The sequence below is a fragment of the Mustelus asterias genome, chromosome 5 (assembly GCF_964213995.1).
Source record: "Mustelus asterias chromosome 5, sMusAst1.hap1.1, whole genome shotgun sequence".
NCBI classification, from domain to species: Eukaryota; Metazoa; Chordata; class Chondrichthyes; order Carcharhiniformes; family Triakidae; genus Mustelus; species Mustelus asterias.
In genome coordinates, this window is record NC_135805.1 from 47996931 (window position 1) to 48016475 (window position 19545).

Below are 19545 nucleotides of genomic sequence, written 5' to 3' on the forward strand. Positions count from 1 at the left end.
CATCATAATTACCCCTCCCCCAATTGTAAACCTTGCCCTGCCGTACGGCCCTATCCCTCTCCATTGCAATAACAAAAGACACCGAATTGTGGTCACTATCTCCAAATTGCTCTCCCACAACCAAATCTAACACTTGGCCCGGTTCATTTCCCAGTACCAAATCCAATGTGGCCTCACCTCTAGTCGGCCCATCCACATATTGTGTCAGGAAATCCTCCCGCACACACTGCACAAAAACTGCCCCATCCAAACTATTTGACCTACAAAGGTTCCAATCAATATTTGGAAAGTTAAAGTCCCCCATGACAACTACCCTGTGACCCCCACACATATCCATAATCTGCTTAGCAATTTCTTCCTCCACATCTCTATTACTATTTGGGGGCCTATAGTAAACTCCTAGCAATGTGACCGCTCCTTTCCTATTTCTAACTTCAGCCCATATTACCTCAGTGTGCAGATCCCCCACGAAGTGCCTTTCCGCAGCCGTTAAACTATCCTTGATTAACAATGCATACGATAAAAACATTGTTGAAGAACAATGACATCCAACTTGCACTTCTGAGATATCATTCAACTCCACTCCAAAATGGGGGGGGGGGGGGGGGGGGTGGTCGTAGAAAAAGGATGACCATCATCCCAGCCAGAACTATGGCATTTGACACAAAAGCATGCAATGTGCCAGACTTCCAACCAAGGGAGCCAGTTTGGATTGGAGACCAACCCCCTATGGGTAAGTGGTTGGACAAACACCGTATCCATGGTCCTATCTCATCCAAACAGATAATGACACGGTGAGACGGAATAGGCATGCATTAGTTGCCACAAAAAAGTAACCTTGTGCACAATCATCTCCCAAAATTGAACAGACCAGAGATTCTGCATTCATCTACCAATCCAGATGACTACCTGGTGTACCTGGCTTATTGACTGATTCTCCTACTACCCAGCAGAATCTGAGAGTTCGCCCACAGGACCCAAATCCCCAACTGCCTCGAAAGGGGCAGAGGAACTGTTCGGCAAGACTCGCAAAACTCATCGAGGTTGGCCCTATAAAAAAAATGGAAGACAGAGAATTGCAGGGAGATGTAGTATAATGGGGAAAATCAAAGACTTGGTTAATAATTCGAACTGCACAAAATGCTATTGAGATACAGTGGAGCACAGTGATTAGGGTGGGATGGAGGCACAGTGATTAGTACTGCTGCCTCACAGCACCAAGGACCCAGATTCAATTCCAGCCTTTGTTGACTGTGTAGAGTTTGCACGTTCTCCCCGTGTTTGTGTGGGTTTCCTCCGGGTGCTCCCGTTTCCTTCCACAGTCCATGAGTAGCAGGTTAGATGGATTGGCCATGCTAAGTTGCCCTTGAGTGTACCAAGATGTGTAGGTTAGGGGAATTAGCGAGGTAAATACCTGGGGTTCCGAGGGTAGGGCCTGGGTAAGATGCACTGTCGGAGAGTCGGTGCAGACCCAATAGGCCGAATGAACTCCTTCTGCACTGTAGGGATTCTATGATTATACATCATCACAGCAAGTGATGCAATGTCATATGATCTTGCTTTCTCTTGTAGATCTCATGGCAAGATAAAGCCACAATGTCTTAAATTGTTTCTTAATAATGTTAACATTACCTTACCTCGGCAGACTCTGTAAGTATTTTGTCAGCACAAGACCAAGAATATTATACTCTCCCTTAGCTGATTTAAGAACATTATTAAGTTAAGGGTAGTTTGATGTTCAAATAAGAGAGTCTGATAATATTTTTCATTCGGTTCACAAATTCTCCTCCTGTCCGCCTATTTTTCTGTATTCCACTGAACTTAAGCTTTAATTACTTGTAATTGCTTTTTCCGAGTCACTCAACTTTCCCTGTAAAACTTCAGTTTCAGCAGCCTCGCCAGGCTTTCCTGAAACCACTGCAGACAGCAATATTTCATCCCCAGCCAAGTCATTTCCCTTCAATAGGCAAATTAGGAACCACCACCTTAGTAACAATAATATAGTCACATTTTAAATTTTTTGTTCTTTATTCTTTCATGGGATGTGGACATCGCCGTTGGGGCCAGCATTTGTCGCCCATCCCTAATAGCCCTTGAACTGAGTAGCAGTTCAGGGAGCAGTTGCAAGTCAACCATATTGCTATGGGTCTGGAGTCACATGTAGGCTAGACCAGGTAAGAATGGCAGATTTCCTTCTGTAAAGGACATCAGCAAACCAAATGGGTTTTTACAACAATTAATGATAGTTTAACAAGACCAGTTTTATATTCCATATTTTATTAACTGAATTCAAATTACACCAGATGTCGATGGGATTTGAATACATATCCCTGCAGGACATGAGTCTTGGCCTCTGGATTACTTGTCTAGTGACATTTTAAATGCTAATTTTAAATTAACCTTATACAAAGGAATGGGTAAACAATTTCCACCAGTGCTCTGTATCAATACTTGTTTATTCAATGAGCTTTTTGGAGAGTGCTAAGTATCACTGCCACCATCAGTGACTGGAGGAACAATGTGCAACTGTACCAATGCTACAGATTTGCTTTTCCATTGGCAACATTCACCCTCAACATGACCATGTTTGTGAAAAAATACCAAGTCGGTCCCTTAGAATCAGATTTATCCTCCAGACTTTCTCTTTTGAGGACTGCCTGCATCTTTACCTTTCTTACCAGAAATAGTTTTTTTTTCCATTAACAAACCACCCATCTCTACAATTTCTCCAAACTGGGGCCTGTTACCAATATGCTTGGGAATCAGTTTGCAGAGATCCATCATTTCTGCAGCATCCTCTACTTTACAAACTTTTATACTCATCCAGCTGGAAACCTTGGGGGCCATTCTCCCAAAAGTGCTGAATTGGTGGGAAAACTGTCCTCGATCACGACTGTTTTTTCAGTGCAGCTTCAGATTTGAATCTCTCCACTCTGTGCACTGCAGAGGTCACAACCGTGAATATCATTAAAAACCCACTGGGGCGGAGCCTATTTGTGCCGGAGTCTGACAGCTCTGGAACTCTGCGCATGCACAGTGGCCCCGATCTGTCAGTCTTCCCAATTGCTGGCCAGCTCAATCGCTGGCCAGCCCAGGACCCCCGCAGTGTTAGCCCTCCAGCATCCAACCCCCCACCGCCCCGCCCCCCCCCCCCCCCCCCCCGCCCCACCCCATGGCCCGATCGTGGCCCCACAGCAATTCCTGGGCCAGCCCTGACCCCCCACCCTGCCCTGGAGCATCCTGATGTCCAGCCCAACCCCCCAGCAGTGGCGATCCCCCTACCTCTGGCAGACCCCCCCCCGCCGCCCCCGCACTGCCCTCCCCCAGAGAGGCAGGCCCCCCACCCCCTCGCCAGACCCACCCTGCCCCCCCCCAGCCCGCCCCGATCGTTGGCCTCCCTCCATTCCAGACTGATCCCAATGCAGAGTGGCAGTGGGACCTTCCACCCCACCAATTGCCCCTAGGCTCTGCCCACTTTAGGCCCCACCCCCTTGGCACTGCCCGATGCCCAGTGGGCAGTGCCAATGTGCCCCTGGGCATGGACACTTTGCCCCTTGGGCAGTGCCGGGGGCAGAGGCTGGCACTGCTTGGGTGCCTATGCCCAGGGGGCACCACCACCCCGCCACCCGACCCTCTGGGGGGGCCCTGATTGCCCCCCCTTCACTCCGGCGGGGTCTCCCGCTAGTTCCCCAAACGTGGGGAGCTAGTGTAAACCCCGCCAGAATGAAGTACTCCTGGCGGGGTGGGAGATGCTATTCGGCAAGTCCTGTGCCGGGCCCAATAATCGCATTTAAAATATATTCAAATTATAGTTAAAACATATTCAAATGACTCACCTCACTTCCCACCGGTTTTCTGCGTGTTCCTGGCGGTGCCATTTTCTTCCAGTTGGGATATGCGCACGGGTCGTAAAAGCTCGTGGGGAACCCACGAAATGGCCAACACGCGCATCTCCTGACCTGGCCCGCCAGAAAAATTGTGGATCGCAATGGGAGAATCAGGCCCTTATTCCCACAGGAACACTGTATTTAAATTTAAAATCAAATTTTTTATTCATTCGTAGGACATGGGCATCGCTGGCTGGCCAGCATTTATTGCCCATTGCTAGTTGCCCTTGAGAAGGTGGCACTGAGCTGGCTTCTTGAATCGGTCTAGTCCATGATTTGATTGAATGGCGGAGCAGGCTTGGGGAACTGAGTGGATTACTCCTGCTCCTAACTTGTATGTTTGTATGTAACATTCATGCCATGCAAGTGACAAGCAATGACATTCTCCAACAGGAGAGAATCTGATGAACCTGTATCCGAGGTCACCATCGCAGAGGTCAGAGCAGCCTTCTCAAAGGTCAACCAACGGAAAGCAATTGGCCCGAATGGGGTACCCAGATGAGCACTCAGATCCTGTGCAAACCAGCTGGCGGGGATATTTGCAGACATCCTTAACCTCTCTTTATAACAATCTGAGGTCCCTATCTTCTTCAAGAGGATGACTATCAGCCAGGTACCAAAGAAAAGCCAGGCAACGTGCCTTAGTGACTTTCGTTCGGTGGCTCTGACATCCAACATTATAGCAGCATAGAATCATAGATGCAGATAGAATCATAGAATCCTAACAATGCAGAAGGAGGCCATTTGGCCCATCCAGCTAGCACTGACCACAATCCCACCCAGCCCTGTAACACCACATATTTACCCTGTTAATACCCCTGACACTAAGGCAAAATTTAACATGGCCAATCCACCTAGCCCGCACATCTTTTGAGTGTCGGAAGAAACCGGAACACCGGGAAGAAACCCATGCATACATGGGGAAAACATGCAAACTCCACACAGACAGTCACCCGAGGCCGGAATTTAACCCGGGTCCCTGGCGCTGTGAGGCAGTAGTTAATCATGGCACAAATCAATTCCGGCCTCCCAGATTGCCTGGATCTGTTACAGTTCACCTATCAGTGCAACAGGTCCACAGCAGATGCAATCTCCCTGGCCCTACACTCAACTGTGGAACACCACGATAACAAAGACACCTATGTCAGACCCCTATATTTATTGACTACAACTCAGCCTTTAAACACCATTACTCCTACAGAACTCATCTCCAAACTTCGTGGCCCGGGACCCGGCTCCTCCCTCTGGATCCTAGACTTCCTAACCCACAGACCACAATCAGTGAGGATCGGCAACCACACCTCCTCCACGGTCATCCTCAATACCAGTGCCCCACAAGGCTGTGTCCTCAGCCCCTTACGATACTCCTTATATACCTATGTTTGTGTGGCCAAATTCCCCTTCAACTCGAATTCCAGGTTTGCTGATAACACCACTGTCGTGGGTCAGATTTCAAACAATGATGAGATGGAGTACAGGAAAAAGATAGTGAATCTGGTGAACTGGTGCGGCGACAATAGTCTCTCCCTCAATGTCAACAAAACGAAGGCGATTGTCATCGACTTCAGGAAGCGTAGTGGAGGACATGCCCCTGTCAACATCAATGGGGACGAAGTGGAAATGGTCGAGATCTTCAAGTTTCTAGGTGTCCAGATCACCAACAACCTGCCCTGGTCCCTCCATGCTGCCACTATATTAAGAAAGCCCACCAATGCCTCTACTTTCTCAGGAGGCTAAGGAAATTTGACATGTCCATTATGACTCTCACCAACATTTACAGATGCACCATAGAAAGCATCTTTCTACTTGTATCACTACAAAGGGTCATGAACGAAGTCCAGTCCATCATGCAAACCAGCCTCCCATCCAGTGACTCTGTCTACACTTTCCGCTGCCTCAGAAAAGCAGCCAACATAATCAAGGACCCCACGCACCCCAGACATACTCTCTTCCACCTTCCGTTGGGAAAAGAATACAACAGTCTGAGGGCACGTACCAACCGACTCAAGAATATTTTTTTCCCTGCTGCCATCAGACTTTTGAATGGACCTACATCGTACTAAGTTGATCTTTCTCTACACCCTAGCTATGACTGTAACACTACATTCTGCACTCTCTCCTTTTCTTCTCTATGACGGTATGCTTTGTCTGTTTCGCGTGCAAGAAACAATACTTTTCACTGTATACTAATACATATGACAATAATTCGAATCAAATCAAAGGTCTAAGCATTAAAGGTAAACATATTGATTTTCACTAAATACAACAAAAGTAAATGTAAAGCCTTTTGTTAAATTCTGGAAAATTCCAGTGTCTTCTTTTTGAGATCTCAGCATTTTTAGATCCTGGATGAGCCCCCAAGTTTCCTTGGAGATCAATAACTCTCAAAAGAAAGAAAACCCCATGAAGCTAATGCAAAGAAAATCGATGGACAAATTTAGACTAACTAATAAACCAATTGAAATCAACATAATTCAAATATTAACTAACACGTGAAGGATATCTCAAATAAAAGGGTAAATGTCACTTCAAATAGTCTATAAAACAAAGGTACACCTCACATAGTTACACACACTTGTATTACTTCCCAGACAGTCACAAGTTTGGAAGATGCAGTCGCAGGAGCCTTAGTGAGTTTCTGTGGTGCATTCTCACAGTTTTTCCAACTCAGCCTCAGCTTTGTCGAGTTTCTCACTTCCCACTCAATTGTTTTGGCCATTGAGTTGCATTCGCTGGCAGCCATGTCCCATCCATCCAAAGTCCCCGCAGACAGTTAAAACAGACAAGGCATACGTCGACAAACCCTCTCACTTGGGTCATGATCATTCTGATAACACAGAGATTCCCTTCCCCATCCCTGTAAATGGCTTTAGGGCTGCAGCAACATTCAAACAGCAGCAAAAGGTCTTGTCCAATCCACAGCCCTCATCCTCCTTTTCTTCCGTCCCCTGCTCCTTCCACTGTATAACAAACAGAGTAATACAGGGAAATAGAGGATCAACTAGTATCATGTTGAATGGCAGAACAGGCTCAAAGGGCCGAATGACCTACTACTGTTCCTATTTTCTACATTTTCTATGTATGATCTAGTCTCAGAGATCTGCTTCAACACCAGGATCTATTTGAAGGCTGCCAAACAGATAAATTTCCATTCACTGAAAACCTTACTTGTTTTCGTTTTACACAAATTCTCACTGAGTTTTGAACTGCTGAACAGAAAAACACTGTTCAACCCCACTGCAATTAGCTTTCTATTTATCCTTTCCTTCTCAGTAGTCCCTCTCCATAGTAATCTCAGGTCACATGAGCATTCATTGGAACCAAATCATGTTATAATCAGGAAACCAGTGTATCCTCTTTCAGCATACTCCCCAACCAATTTGACCTTGGAGGGACATTGCCCAAAAGAAAATACAAACATTTCTCAATAGACTTTTCCTGAAGCACATAGGTCATCACACATGTAAGGAGTGAGAAAGTGAGAGAAAGGAAGAAAGATAACAAAAGGGAAAACAGGATAGGAAAAATGTTTTAAGAACATTTTTATTTAGATTTTTAAAAATGTTTAATTTTATTCTACTGTATTCGTATTCGAAATGAATAAACCAGAGTATCTTTATTCCAATAACAGGTTTTTGTTTCAGTACAAGTTTGCAGTGTATGAGTTGAAATTACACTTCAGCCCAAGGTAATAGATATGTTCACAAGCTGAAAGCTTACTATAATTGAATGCGTGAAAGAGAAAATAATTAAGTCACAAAAGGAAATAGTATCAGAAATCCATTGGTCCCAGGTCTATCATCCACAGCTCTGCTGGTCTTGCCCTAACTCACAGCAAGCCCTATTCCCCTATCACCCCTGCTGCTTGCTGACTTACAATGACACCCGGTCACATCCTTATTTTCAAATTCCTCCAAGGCCTTGTCCTTTCCCATGTCCGCAATCTCTTCCAACCCTACAACCCTCCTGTGTTCCTCTAATTCTGGCCTCTTGTGCATTTTCAATTGGAGTAGCTCTGACACTGGCGGCCGTGCCTTGGGTTGTCTAGGTCCTGAGCACTTGAATTCCCTACCTATATCTCTCTATCTCTGTTACTTGCTTTCCTCCTTTCAGACACTCCTTAAAGTCTACCTCTTTGACCAAGCTTTTGGTCATCTGACACAATATCACCTTATGTTTTTCAGTGTCATACATGGTCTTGTAATGCTGGGACAATTTATTACTTAAAGATGCTATATAAATATATTGCGGGTCCCAAGTCAATCACATCAAAATTGGCAGCTCTGTCTACACTACACAAAATGTGCCGCATGTACAGATAATTTTATATAGATTTTAGCATTAGACACTAAAGATCTTCCAAATACAAAGATAAATTTTGATCTGGCTAATAAACCTGATTGTGAGACAACATTTTCTAGAAATGAAGCGGCAACATTATACTGTTTTTTGCTCTTCATTGAATGTTAAACATGCTGCCTATTTTGGTGAAGCTATCTTCTAATTTGAAAATACCCAGAATAAAACCACAATATTAATCCTAGGAATTCCCCAATAATTCAGTCGCCCCCTTTCCTAATAAATAGCTTAACCCAGCAGCATTGGGATTTATTTAGCGTATAGGAGTTATTTAATGCCTCATAAATGCAGGGATTCATTGGTTAGTTATCTTCTCTAACTATATTTGTAAATATATGCGAGGAGTTGTAAAAAGGTTGAAGCATGTTACATGGAAACTGGATAAATACAAGTGCTTACGTAAAACATATACAGAACATCTTAAAAGAAACAAACCCTGTAGCAATGATTTTTAGCTAAAACATCAAAAATACAGAGGGCATGTTGTGTGATAACTGTACATTTTTCATTAGCTTTTGCTAATAATGTAATTTGCTCAATTTACTACTGCACATTGGTATTTTTGCTGTCTATTTTAATCTTTGAACAATTGATACAAAACTATCATAAAGTTTGAAAGACAACTGTTGTGTTGGTCTACCACACTTACTAATATTACACACGAATACTGTTTAGATGCCAATATACGAGCTACTGGAGGTGCTTTTAAACCGTGTTGCCGTTTCAATTTCAACTGGAAAGTTTGTTTTATTAAGAACTTACAGTTAATAATATGATACTCTTTCCGTCATTCTTTCAGCTAAGCATAATAAAACGTCTAGTCCCACAGAAAGTTCAGAAACCTCCTAAAGTAATTGCAGATGGAAATTATTTTGCAGTTTTCAGAATTTTTTTGCAATCTTATTAAAATGCTTAAAACAGTACATAAACTGTTATTTAGCGACCTTACACAATAACAACCAAATGACGTAATTTTACCTCTTGAATGCCAAGTAAATCACCTCAGGACAAGAATTACCAATAAACTTCAATTTAACAAGTTTCAAATTGAGCACTGAAGACTGTAGACCTGACTGTATTGCGTCAGTGCAAAATTAAATTTTTAAAAATTATTTGCTTTAGGAACTAAAACAAATGTAAGACCAGGAAGGCAGATGCAATACTTGCAATCTGCTGAAAGTGTGGGGAACCATAAATAATTAGTTTCTTGGTAATAATGAACCAATGGAAATTTTCAGCAATATTTTGAAGGTGTCTGTAATTCCTTCGGCCTTGTTTGCCTTCTCTGGTATGACCTTCAATTATTTCAATAGAATAAACCTACATAAGAAGTTTAAGTAAAATGATTTCCATGTAATCTTAAACAGTGCAACTGTATTCTACAACTTCCAAATGTACAGATTTAAAAGAACTCATTGAAGGCATAATCTCAACAAATAGTTCCACCGGAATTCAAAGGTAGAATAGAACTCAAAGAAAGAAATACAACTTAAAATAAAGCTTCACCTTGGTTGGAACACAGCAGTTCATATAAGTCTTGTTTTTTTTACTCCAAGCACAGTATTCCACAGACTTATGTAAGTAACTAATGAACTTTCCCAGCTTTAAGTGACAATCATTAAAATCATGACAATGACTATGATACGCAAAAAGCAAAATATTCATGATGACATGAGTTTCCTGTCTGTGATAATTGTAGAACATAAATGTGATCAATCAAAAGTGAATACAGTTCAAGAGGCCTTTATGCAGATTTTAAAAATCATTTTTCAGGAAATATCTAAATTAATAGATTTCCAGAGTTTTGAATTTTATACATCTAGATGTTTTTCAATTAATTGCATGGTCAAGTAATGATAGTGATAGATGTAAGCAATGAAGAATGTCCTCACATTCCAAAATACAGCTAACCCATTTTTAAAACAGTTTCTGTGAGACTGGAGTTATTATATTATCAAAAGTAAACAAAAATTGCATCATATTTTGGTAAGGATCAATTCATTTTTAAAGTGTTTTTAAAAATTATACCAGCTGGTAAATGTGGCTTCAAAAATTATTTTTTCCATCAGTTTGACGTAATCATAACCTGTTTTATAGCCATTCACTTAATAACAGGAGCAGAGTTTTATAAGTCAGGTGAGTTACTTATTAGAGCTAAAGAAAGCATATTTTTCTCTGTAATTTTCGCAGCTTTATGAGATTTATGCAAAAAAGCTAGCAATATTTTCCTGCAAAATGAGGCTCGTTAACACATTTATCACTGTGCTTCAAACTAAATATTAGATGGGTTTATTTAAGACGCAGGGATACACTTAAGTATTTACAGTTTCATAGGTAAATGGTGAACTGAAATACTTTTACCAAAAGAGAAAGAAGTCAAATTTCACCTAAACGGCTCAGTATTCCACACAAAACCAATCAACATTTGCTTCATTATTAAAGTTTGCTCTCAACTCAGTGTCAAACACTATTCACGTTTGCCGCAAAATGCACTTCTGTACTTTTTTAGTCAAGATAATCTACCCAATATTCCTAATTTATAACGGTAAGTATATTTTTCACGATAGCCAAGCTTTAAGATACACTTTCATAAAAGAACATCTACAGAAGAAAAGCAACTGGGCAATCCACATAACATGCATCACTCTATTCCATACAGGAACTCTGTAGTTTCGTGGCATTAGCCTAAATGAGACAGGAAAACCTTCTCGCCTTTACACACAGCCATACCTGTTATTACAATGAAAACAGAAGTCAGGTTCTCAAAACAATCCAAAGCCCTAAAGGGGGAAAAAAAACTGATTTTGGACACAGAAGAGCCCCAGTCTGTGGTATTCTGTTTCCTCCACAAGCCTGATAACGAGACACTCCCGTGGTAACCTCTCACTGGCTGTGTCCCGTGAATGAAGCAGACTTTCAAGAAGTCAGCAAACATTTTGCCAACTCATGACATGGCCTCAGATTGCAAGCACTGACAGTTGGTCTTTAAAATGAAACTCAATTTTAAATGGATATATTATGCCATATTGAGCACGGCATCACACCGACTAGTAATAATATTTCTGGCAACCAGGTTATGAGGATAAACTTACAAATAAGCAAATTAAAGATGGAGGAGCTTGATTGTTTAGCGGACTGTTGCAAATTATTTCTTGCATGTTACTAGCAGAAAATGTTTTAAGCATATCTAACTGTCTTTTTAAACAGGCATACCTATACTTTAACAAGAAATTAAGATATATTTTTCTTAAGTATTTCAGTTGAATTTTCTGGGTCTATGTTTATATCTGTAATGATTTCAAATGGATCTGTAACTTAATCCTCCTTCTGTAGATCTTGACTTCCTTCTAACAAATTGTTATGAGACATCATTACAGATAAGATGACATAAATATTTCAGGTTTTTTTCTTACTGGCTTGCACTGAACAAAAGCAATTTTAAAATTCAACCTTAACGGGCTGATATTTGTCCGCAGTAATAAATTAAAAGTCAGCAATTCTGAGCACATTTGCTGTAAACGAGGTGGAGATACCCTACAGTACGAAAGGAAAAGAAAAACTGCAACAAGAAGACTCACTGAAAAGCATAGCTCATTGAGTCCGACTCTGAATGTGGAATGATTTTTTTTTCACTTGACACAATGAACTGAAAAATAAGTTCTGTAATTCTAAAGTAACAAGACACTCCTGTCTTACAAATACTGTAACTTATCTCTATAACACGGGCTTGCCTTTCAGTAACAAACCGCATGGATGCATATGCTGAAGAACACCAGCAAGCTCAACAATTGTTTTTCACTTTCCCAGAAATGAACTGCATAAGTTCGAAACAATTTATTTTTTTCCCCCCGACTGGGCCTAAGCTACAAGGAATTACAAAGTTACTTTGGAATGATAATGATAATATATCATCCACTGCAGCTTGCAGTCCGTAACGGAATAAAGGAAACAATTCTCAGGTAAGCTGTTCAATTATCTAGACATTGGGCAGATATGTGAAACAACGGTCTCATTGTTTTACTGGAAGCAAAGAAAATACAAGGTAAAGTCTTACCAGAAAAATACACAGCTCTTCAGTTAAAACTCCAAATTTTTCATTTTGTTTTCATCTCTGCAAGGAAGATATTAAATTTTGTTTCTTTTTTTCTTTACCTTTGTCGGATCAGTCACCAGTTCGCTGTTACAAATATGCCACAGCTTTTGAATGAGTCGAGTGGTTATTTTTTTTTCAAAAACAGTATTGTTTTTATTTACTCTGCTGATTTTTTTTCCCTTTTAAAGCTGTAATCGTGTTCCAAGGTTCAGCGCTGTTGATTTAACTTTACCATGAGGATAGTCAGAATAGTAAACAAGTTTCAGACTGACCAATAGCTTTCCACACTCCTCTGTTTATAGCAAGCTGACTTACATTCAGAGGTCACCTCGTCAACAGCTCCTGTCTTTCACTGGATATATAATGTGCTGCATTTATTCCATGGCTCATCGGCGTAGCCACATCCCCAGCCTCTGCTAGCCTGCTGTCACTTTGTGACGCATCTGCTCTTTAGCATGTGAAGTTTCACTCTCAGAAGGGAACTCAGAATTTTTTTGCAAGAATGCAATGTAAATTTTCATGGAGTTCCTTAAACGTAAGTCAGATTGTGTAAAATTTCCTTTCGGACAAAATGTATTTTCTCTTCTACTTCCTTTTGCCTAATGAAACAACGTCAATTTTATAGCTCGCAAAAACTTTTGTACATTTAATCAATATCTTAGGAATTCATGGCATGGAATTCCTATATTTTTTGTTTACTTCTTTCACAAATTACAGTACGAAACTTAATCTTGGAAGAAAATATCCAGAAGTTAATTTTATCTGAAACTAGTTGTTATTTTGTCGCAAAGAATTAAATTTCTTGTTAATATTTTCAGGAATTCCATTTTAAAAAAACTGTTAATGATAAAGGAACTGTGTTCCTTTAAGCTTTAGTTTTAAAATTTAAAACTTAAAAACCTTAAACCATTGAAAAAGAATTGAAATGGAAGGTTTGATCTGAGAAAAAAAGTTATGAAATCCACCAAGTTGCAACATTAAGTGAAGCGGAATATTCTTTTTAACAACCTTCTTTAAAAATCTTCTGCACAACTAAACTATTACAAATATCACTGTTCAACGAAACTCACACAAAATCACTGGGCCACCGACTTAAACAAAGGAAAGAAGAGACTGAAGATGGCACCCTTCCTCCATGGTGGAGACCACTGTGACGCCCGTCACAAATGGGGTTTGAGTGAAGGTTACACCTGCAGCACATTTCTGGTTCACTTTTGTCACCACTGCAATGTTTAAGTGACGGAAAATGTCCAAGCTCCATTAAAGCTAATAACACATGATTGATGTGCTGCGTTAGGAAGCTGTGTCAGTACAGATTAGAACATCTGTGCCGTCACTTTGACAACTCAAGCACTTTATTATTAGAAAGGATCTTGGGAGGCTGAAAATTCTCTTAAATGTTTCATGGTTTAAAAAGAAATTGCACTGCATAATGCAGACACATACAAAAATGTCCTGCTCTATCAATTAATAAAGGGTAAAATCTGCTCAAAGAAAAATACATTTTCATATTTATTTATGTGAAATGTTCATTGAATGGGGTACTCTTGGAATATTTTGATTACCAGAAAATGATATTTCATGCCACAAAAAAGTAAGTCTAGGCATCTGTGTAAAACTTTGAGTAGCAGGCAATGGGTACTGGATTCAAAGCCTATTTTAAACTGCTTGCGCTGACAATAAAATGAACAGAATATCTGACTGAGTCACAGTCTGTTTTAAACATATTGTCAACTTCTGAAGGAATGAGAGCCAGTGTGCCGTATTCTGGTGCAGTCATAGATACAGCCAAAGTAGCCAAGCTAATTTGCGTCACATCAGTTGCATGAAGCCTATACTAAAAGCAAGAAACATGGCTTACAATACCAAAAGAAAGACCGAGTACATCACCTGAGAACAAAAGACGAAGTTCAGACACAGCATAGGCAATTCAATTAGTTTTACAGCAAACCACCAGAGTTGGAAAAGGCAGCGTACAAGTAGTGCTGCAGCCAGGACTGCTGGATAAGTCTGCAAACTGTGTTGTGGAAACACATTTCGGCAGTCACCCTGTCTGCAGAAAGAAGCATTTTTGTCTGAAAGCGTCGATCCCTTCAGGAAATACCTAGACTACTAAAAAAAAATTAGAATGCTATTAGCTGCAGCCCTTGTCATATTTCTTCAACAGCACACAGGTAAACATCACCCCTCGCCAAGTACTCAAAGATGCTGCCAGAAACCTAATGGAATACAGGCAAATCAAAGAAATTCATGGAATTTCCTTGGATTTAGCCAAATGTCTATTTTCATTTCTAGACGTACCATGGTTAATTTAAGCAATAATCTTTTTTTGTCAAATAGAAGTTAAAATTTATTTTGTTACCTTTGTTCTTATGATACAATGCAATTTCACTTCCAAAAAGCAGTGTGTACCTCTAATGCACCAGAAAGAGGCACGGGTTAGTTATTAATGCTTTAAAGATATTTGTTATAACTTGCATTGGGCTCCATAAGTCAATGAGGTTTAGAAACGCGTTCAGAAGCAAACATTTTCTGGATGTTTGGTGTAACAAAGGGGTAAACGAAGGGAAAGTCAAATTAAGTGGATAATTCATCCATGGGTTAAATGTTTCAACATTGTCTGATCTCATTATGCTAAACACTGATATTTTACAAAGTACAGTGGATTTAAAATGTCTTGACATACTAAGAAATAGCTGTGTCTTTATCTGTTTAGTAAGATTTATTCAAAGGGTGTTGAAAGGTAAAAGCCTGACCATGTAAAACTGCAAGAATTGAAATAAAACAATTACATACTGATACATCTCCCCCATTACATACTAGGATGCATTAACAATCATTGCAACTTCGAGGGACCTTAACACTGTAAGCTAAAGGGACAGTTTTGAAAAATGGAACACAAAAATATATTTTTAAAAAACCATGAAGAGTCGACACACTTTCGTTAACAGGTCAGCAAGAATGCGACCTCAAGATGGCGCCACTAGCACTACATCACGAGTTTGTACAGTTCTGCTCACTTTTAGGATGTTATTTTTCTGTATTTGCTCCAAAAATACTTCATTTCATGTGATTCAAGCTCTTTACAACATATTTTTCATGAATAAAGATAACAGATTCTCTTTTAACTATGGCAGCATTACTGCAAGGGGTTGGGACGTCTTAGACCTCTTAATAGTATCAGAATCCTTTTCAGACACTTTCAAAATCAGTTATTAATAATCAATATACGCACAGTGGACATATCATTAACATTAGCGCTGTTCTTTAAATCCACATTTTAAAAGAAAACGTGCATGATTGTTACCATGGTTACCTACTTGCAGGCACTGTAACACATTCTCCCTGGAGCCTTTCTGCAAACAAGCAAACCACCTTCCTGACAGGGAGAAATATGAGCCACAGCCTGACTCATGTCCTACTGTTTAGGGAAATGTAGCAAAAGACTACATTTGATTATTGCAAAACCCTCTCCTAACCCACCCGGAAAAAAAAATCAGGCCATCCCTCAATATGGTTCTGAAATAAATCGGTTAAAGATTATTGCAATATGAAATTTACAGAAATGAAAAACAAATTTTAGCAGCAGAAACAAGTCGTGGCTTTGGAAGCGGAACAGACAGAATCCTCATTCATTATTAACCATGCCTTGCGCCTGTGTCAGCGCCTGATAAATAATTTAGATTAATCTCATTACAGAAGATTTCATTACAGGATAATTTAATTAAATGATGAATTGGCTCCCAGATGTCAGTGTGTGTGCCATCCTTTAAATAATGCTGATGATGGCATAGGGATTTGCAAGGTTTCCAGTCCAGACTGGGGAAAGTGCATTATTTAACATGTTCTGCCAAGAAATTGATGAGAATGGTGTGTCACCCAGGTGGTTCACTGCAGCTAAAAATTATATTTTAGAAGAAAAAGCCAAAACCTTTCAGGCTATTCTGCAAGTATAGAAACTTTTAGAAAACGGAGTGATGGTTTTATTGAACTAAATGTGCAATAGAAATGCGTGCAATGCTTCCATTGAACCATGGACAATGCCTGTCTTATCCCAGCAAAATGATTTGAAATTGAATACTTGAGAAATTATTTTTTAAAAAGAAAAATGTTATGAACAAGGAGATTAAAATAACATTTTACTGTAAATTGAAAGGACTAGTTTTCAAAAATATTTACTCCGTCAAAACTGTGTTCAGTGTTTACGTCCAATATAAAATATGCTTCTATGCTATCATTAAACACCCTGGTTGCGATGCAACAAGCCCCGAATTCTTAAATGCTTCTGTTTGTTGTACAATTTAGTATTGGCCTGGAAAGGAGAGGGTTCAAGTGACTGATTGTTCAAATGTATCTTTTACCAAATTCAGAGTCAAAATGTGCAAGTGTGCAAACCATTTATCAATGATTAACATTAAAATTTAATGAAATACTTTATTTATTGAGGTCAAAAGTTAGTGCTCATGGCCACCTTAAGTATATATATCACAATTTTCAACACAAATTATGACAGGGCTAAAGACTCTGGGGAGAGAAAATCCTTTGCTAGGCTTGGACAGAAAACTATTAACTATTTTGAAGTTAATGAGATGACAAATAAATAATATTTAACAACAGAGCATTCATATACTTGGTCCAAGAAATCTACTGTGCCTAAAATATTCCTTTTTGAAAGTACGCCGGAGAATATGAAGAGGAAATGGCTCATCAAGTTTGACAAAATTCCACAAATTAGTTTACATTTGACAGTGCACTGATGTATCATAAATATGCAAATGAGCCATGTGGTTCTGATGAGAGCAAATTTGGTGAGGATAACTGTAACATGCAGCACATCTTAAAGTTAGTGAAGTGACATATCTCTTCATACACCAGTGGCTGTTCTGAGCACTTTATCTTCTTTGTAAAGCAAATTTAAGGATCTTGGGGAAGACAATTTAACTGGTTTTGGCATTATAAAATAATGGTGAACACTTTAAGAAGTTTATATCAATGGGCCCATGAAAAATGTGTTTAATTCTTTACTTGAGCAATTATGACATTACTGAAAATATGCCACAGTCCTATATAGCAATCGTTCCCTACGCTGCATGATATTAAGTGTAAAATCTCCACAACCTCTTAAAATTCCTGTTCTCCTTCAGTTTTAGGTACTGAACTATAACCCTAACAAAATGGCAGGCAAAGCAATGCAAACCCTGCCAAACCTCCTCTGCAACTTGTGTCTGCAGAAGAAACATTTTTATTTTTGTCCGGAAAACAATTAATCAAGAGGGAGACCAGTAGCAAATGCACTCCTACCTAATTGTTAGATTTATTGCTTGGAAATATACAAATATTTAAAATATTACAATGGACGCTGTTTGAAATTAATTATCAGTGGATTAAATCTTGTGAATCAGAAATTATAAGGTACTCCTACAGTGACAGCAGGTAATATAAGTAGTATGTTCTCAGCTTTTCTATTTGATAAAACAACAAGATAAAAACAGTAATCCAGAACAGATGCAATAACAAAATGGTGGGTGAGAAATCCAATTTCTCTTACCTTAGATACTGCGGAGGACAGCAATTTAGTTTGTAGGTATGTAACACCACTAATTGTTTGAAGTTTCCATTGCCTATGGGTCAATATTATACTTCATTAATCCTTTGCAGGAACCGTAGCCTACAGGTAAGCTCATAAAATGTTTATGTGAAAGTGTTTCACCCAGTATTTTATTTGTTTTCAATTTCAAGATAGTTGTGGACACAACTTTGTCAATTAGGGTTTTGACATTCCACATTTAATGTCAATGGCATTTTCATCATACTTTTTCACATGGCAGAATTTGACTTTGAAGACATAAACAGCTTGTTTATTTTGGCTTCTGCAGCTTTTATACTTCAGAGAACTTTATAATTATCTGTTTTCTTTGTATGTACTTTTTTGATATAGTTTTTATCCTTTTATAAATCATTCAATTCAGCTTTTCGTGGGCATGCCAGCTTTGTTATACAAAGCCCATAAAATACTACAGCAGGCAAATTACAAGGTGAAAATAAATGTAACCTAGAAAATTGTGAAATATTAATCAGCTACTTAAAGCCGATCCTTTTATAAATGTTCCAATTTTATATAATTTCACATCTTATACCTTTAGTGATAGAAAAAAATGTTAATTTTCCTGATAAAAACAAATAGACAAATTAAAGACCTGCTTCAGCAGCACAGCTTTTAAATGCTGGCAGATTATATCATGTTCCATTGTAAAGTCCAATGCTGGAAAGTTCAATTTGTGGAGACAAACATTCTACAATTCCTTTCTTTTCACAAGAACCGTTTGACTCCTTGGTATCTAACGTTCAGATTGTTTCACTTGTCAAACTGGGAGAGCAGAAACAATTTTTGCTAATTCAATATCTACACAAGGCTTTGTCACTCATCGGATTTTTTCACTCGTCAGTCATGTGCCAGCTAAGTGGGAGAATCAATGGGGGTGATCTTAGCAGCTCGTCACGCCAGTTGATGGGCAGGGCAAGCCGGTAAGATTGCGTGAAAGGCAGAAAATTGCATTCACGCCCGGTTTTTTGCCTCTTGCAATCTTACCGGGCCTGGATATCCAGTGTGATTAGTTTCGCGCTCTTGATTATAATATTTAAATCAATTAATAAAGGGCAATCGTCTAGGCTCACTTGTCTTAGCGGCCTCACCGATGAAAGTCCTCACTGACGAGGATCATGGATGGTCCCCAACAACGAGAGGACTTGTCGTGATGACCCTGGTAGTGCCAGCCTAGCGCCCTGGCACTGCCAAGGGGGGCAGTGCCAAGTGGGGAGCAGGGCCTAAGGGGAGGCAGGCAGGGGGGAGCTGCACAATTTGCAACTGCTAATTGACCAGCGATCAAGGCGGAGGGGCAATATCCTGGAGCGGGGTGACTGACAGATCTCTGTTGCACAGTACAGCAAAATCTGCGCACGTGCAAATTGCAACCTCTAGTGTGAGAGTTGGCTTTCCGGTGAGCTGAGGCCCCCACCCCCCTCCACTTACTGTTGGGAATCAGATCGTGCATCATTTTTTGCATTCAGTGCCCCAAGATTTCATTTGTGGCTTTGCCGAAAAAACAAATCTGAAACTCTCCTGTCTTCACGCTCATTCGGCACTTAGAATTTTTTTGGTAAAATCACCCCCAATGTTTATTTGTGGAAGTTGCTACCAAGGCAGTT

General features: G+C 39.8%; 1 protein-coding gene across 50 annotated transcripts in view; it reads right to left on the minus strand.

The window, feature by feature from the left end:
• eya4 (EYA transcriptional coactivator and phosphatase 4) overlaps positions 1-19545 on the minus strand; it is a 428611-nt gene that overhangs the window by 243532 nt on the left and 165534 nt on the right. For 7 of the 50 annotated variants that reach the window (XM_078212555.1, XM_078212549.1, XM_078212545.1 and 4 more), the window contains exon 1: positions 12399-13256. The exons of 21 other annotated variants lie outside the window; for them this stretch is intronic. Coding sequence is in view for 1 of the 29 variants with exons in the window: in XM_078212521.1 (XP_078068647.1) it covers positions 6699-6713 (15 nt within the window). In the remaining 28 variants the exon portion in view is untranslated. Of the gene's footprint in view, positions 1-918; positions 1051-6698; positions 6729-9008; positions 9028-10976; positions 11153-12300; positions 13257-13409; positions 13499-19545 lie in introns of those variants that run through there. 22 more of the 50 variants (XM_078212551.1, XM_078212548.1, XM_078212541.1 and 19 more) reach the window with 11 other exon arrangements.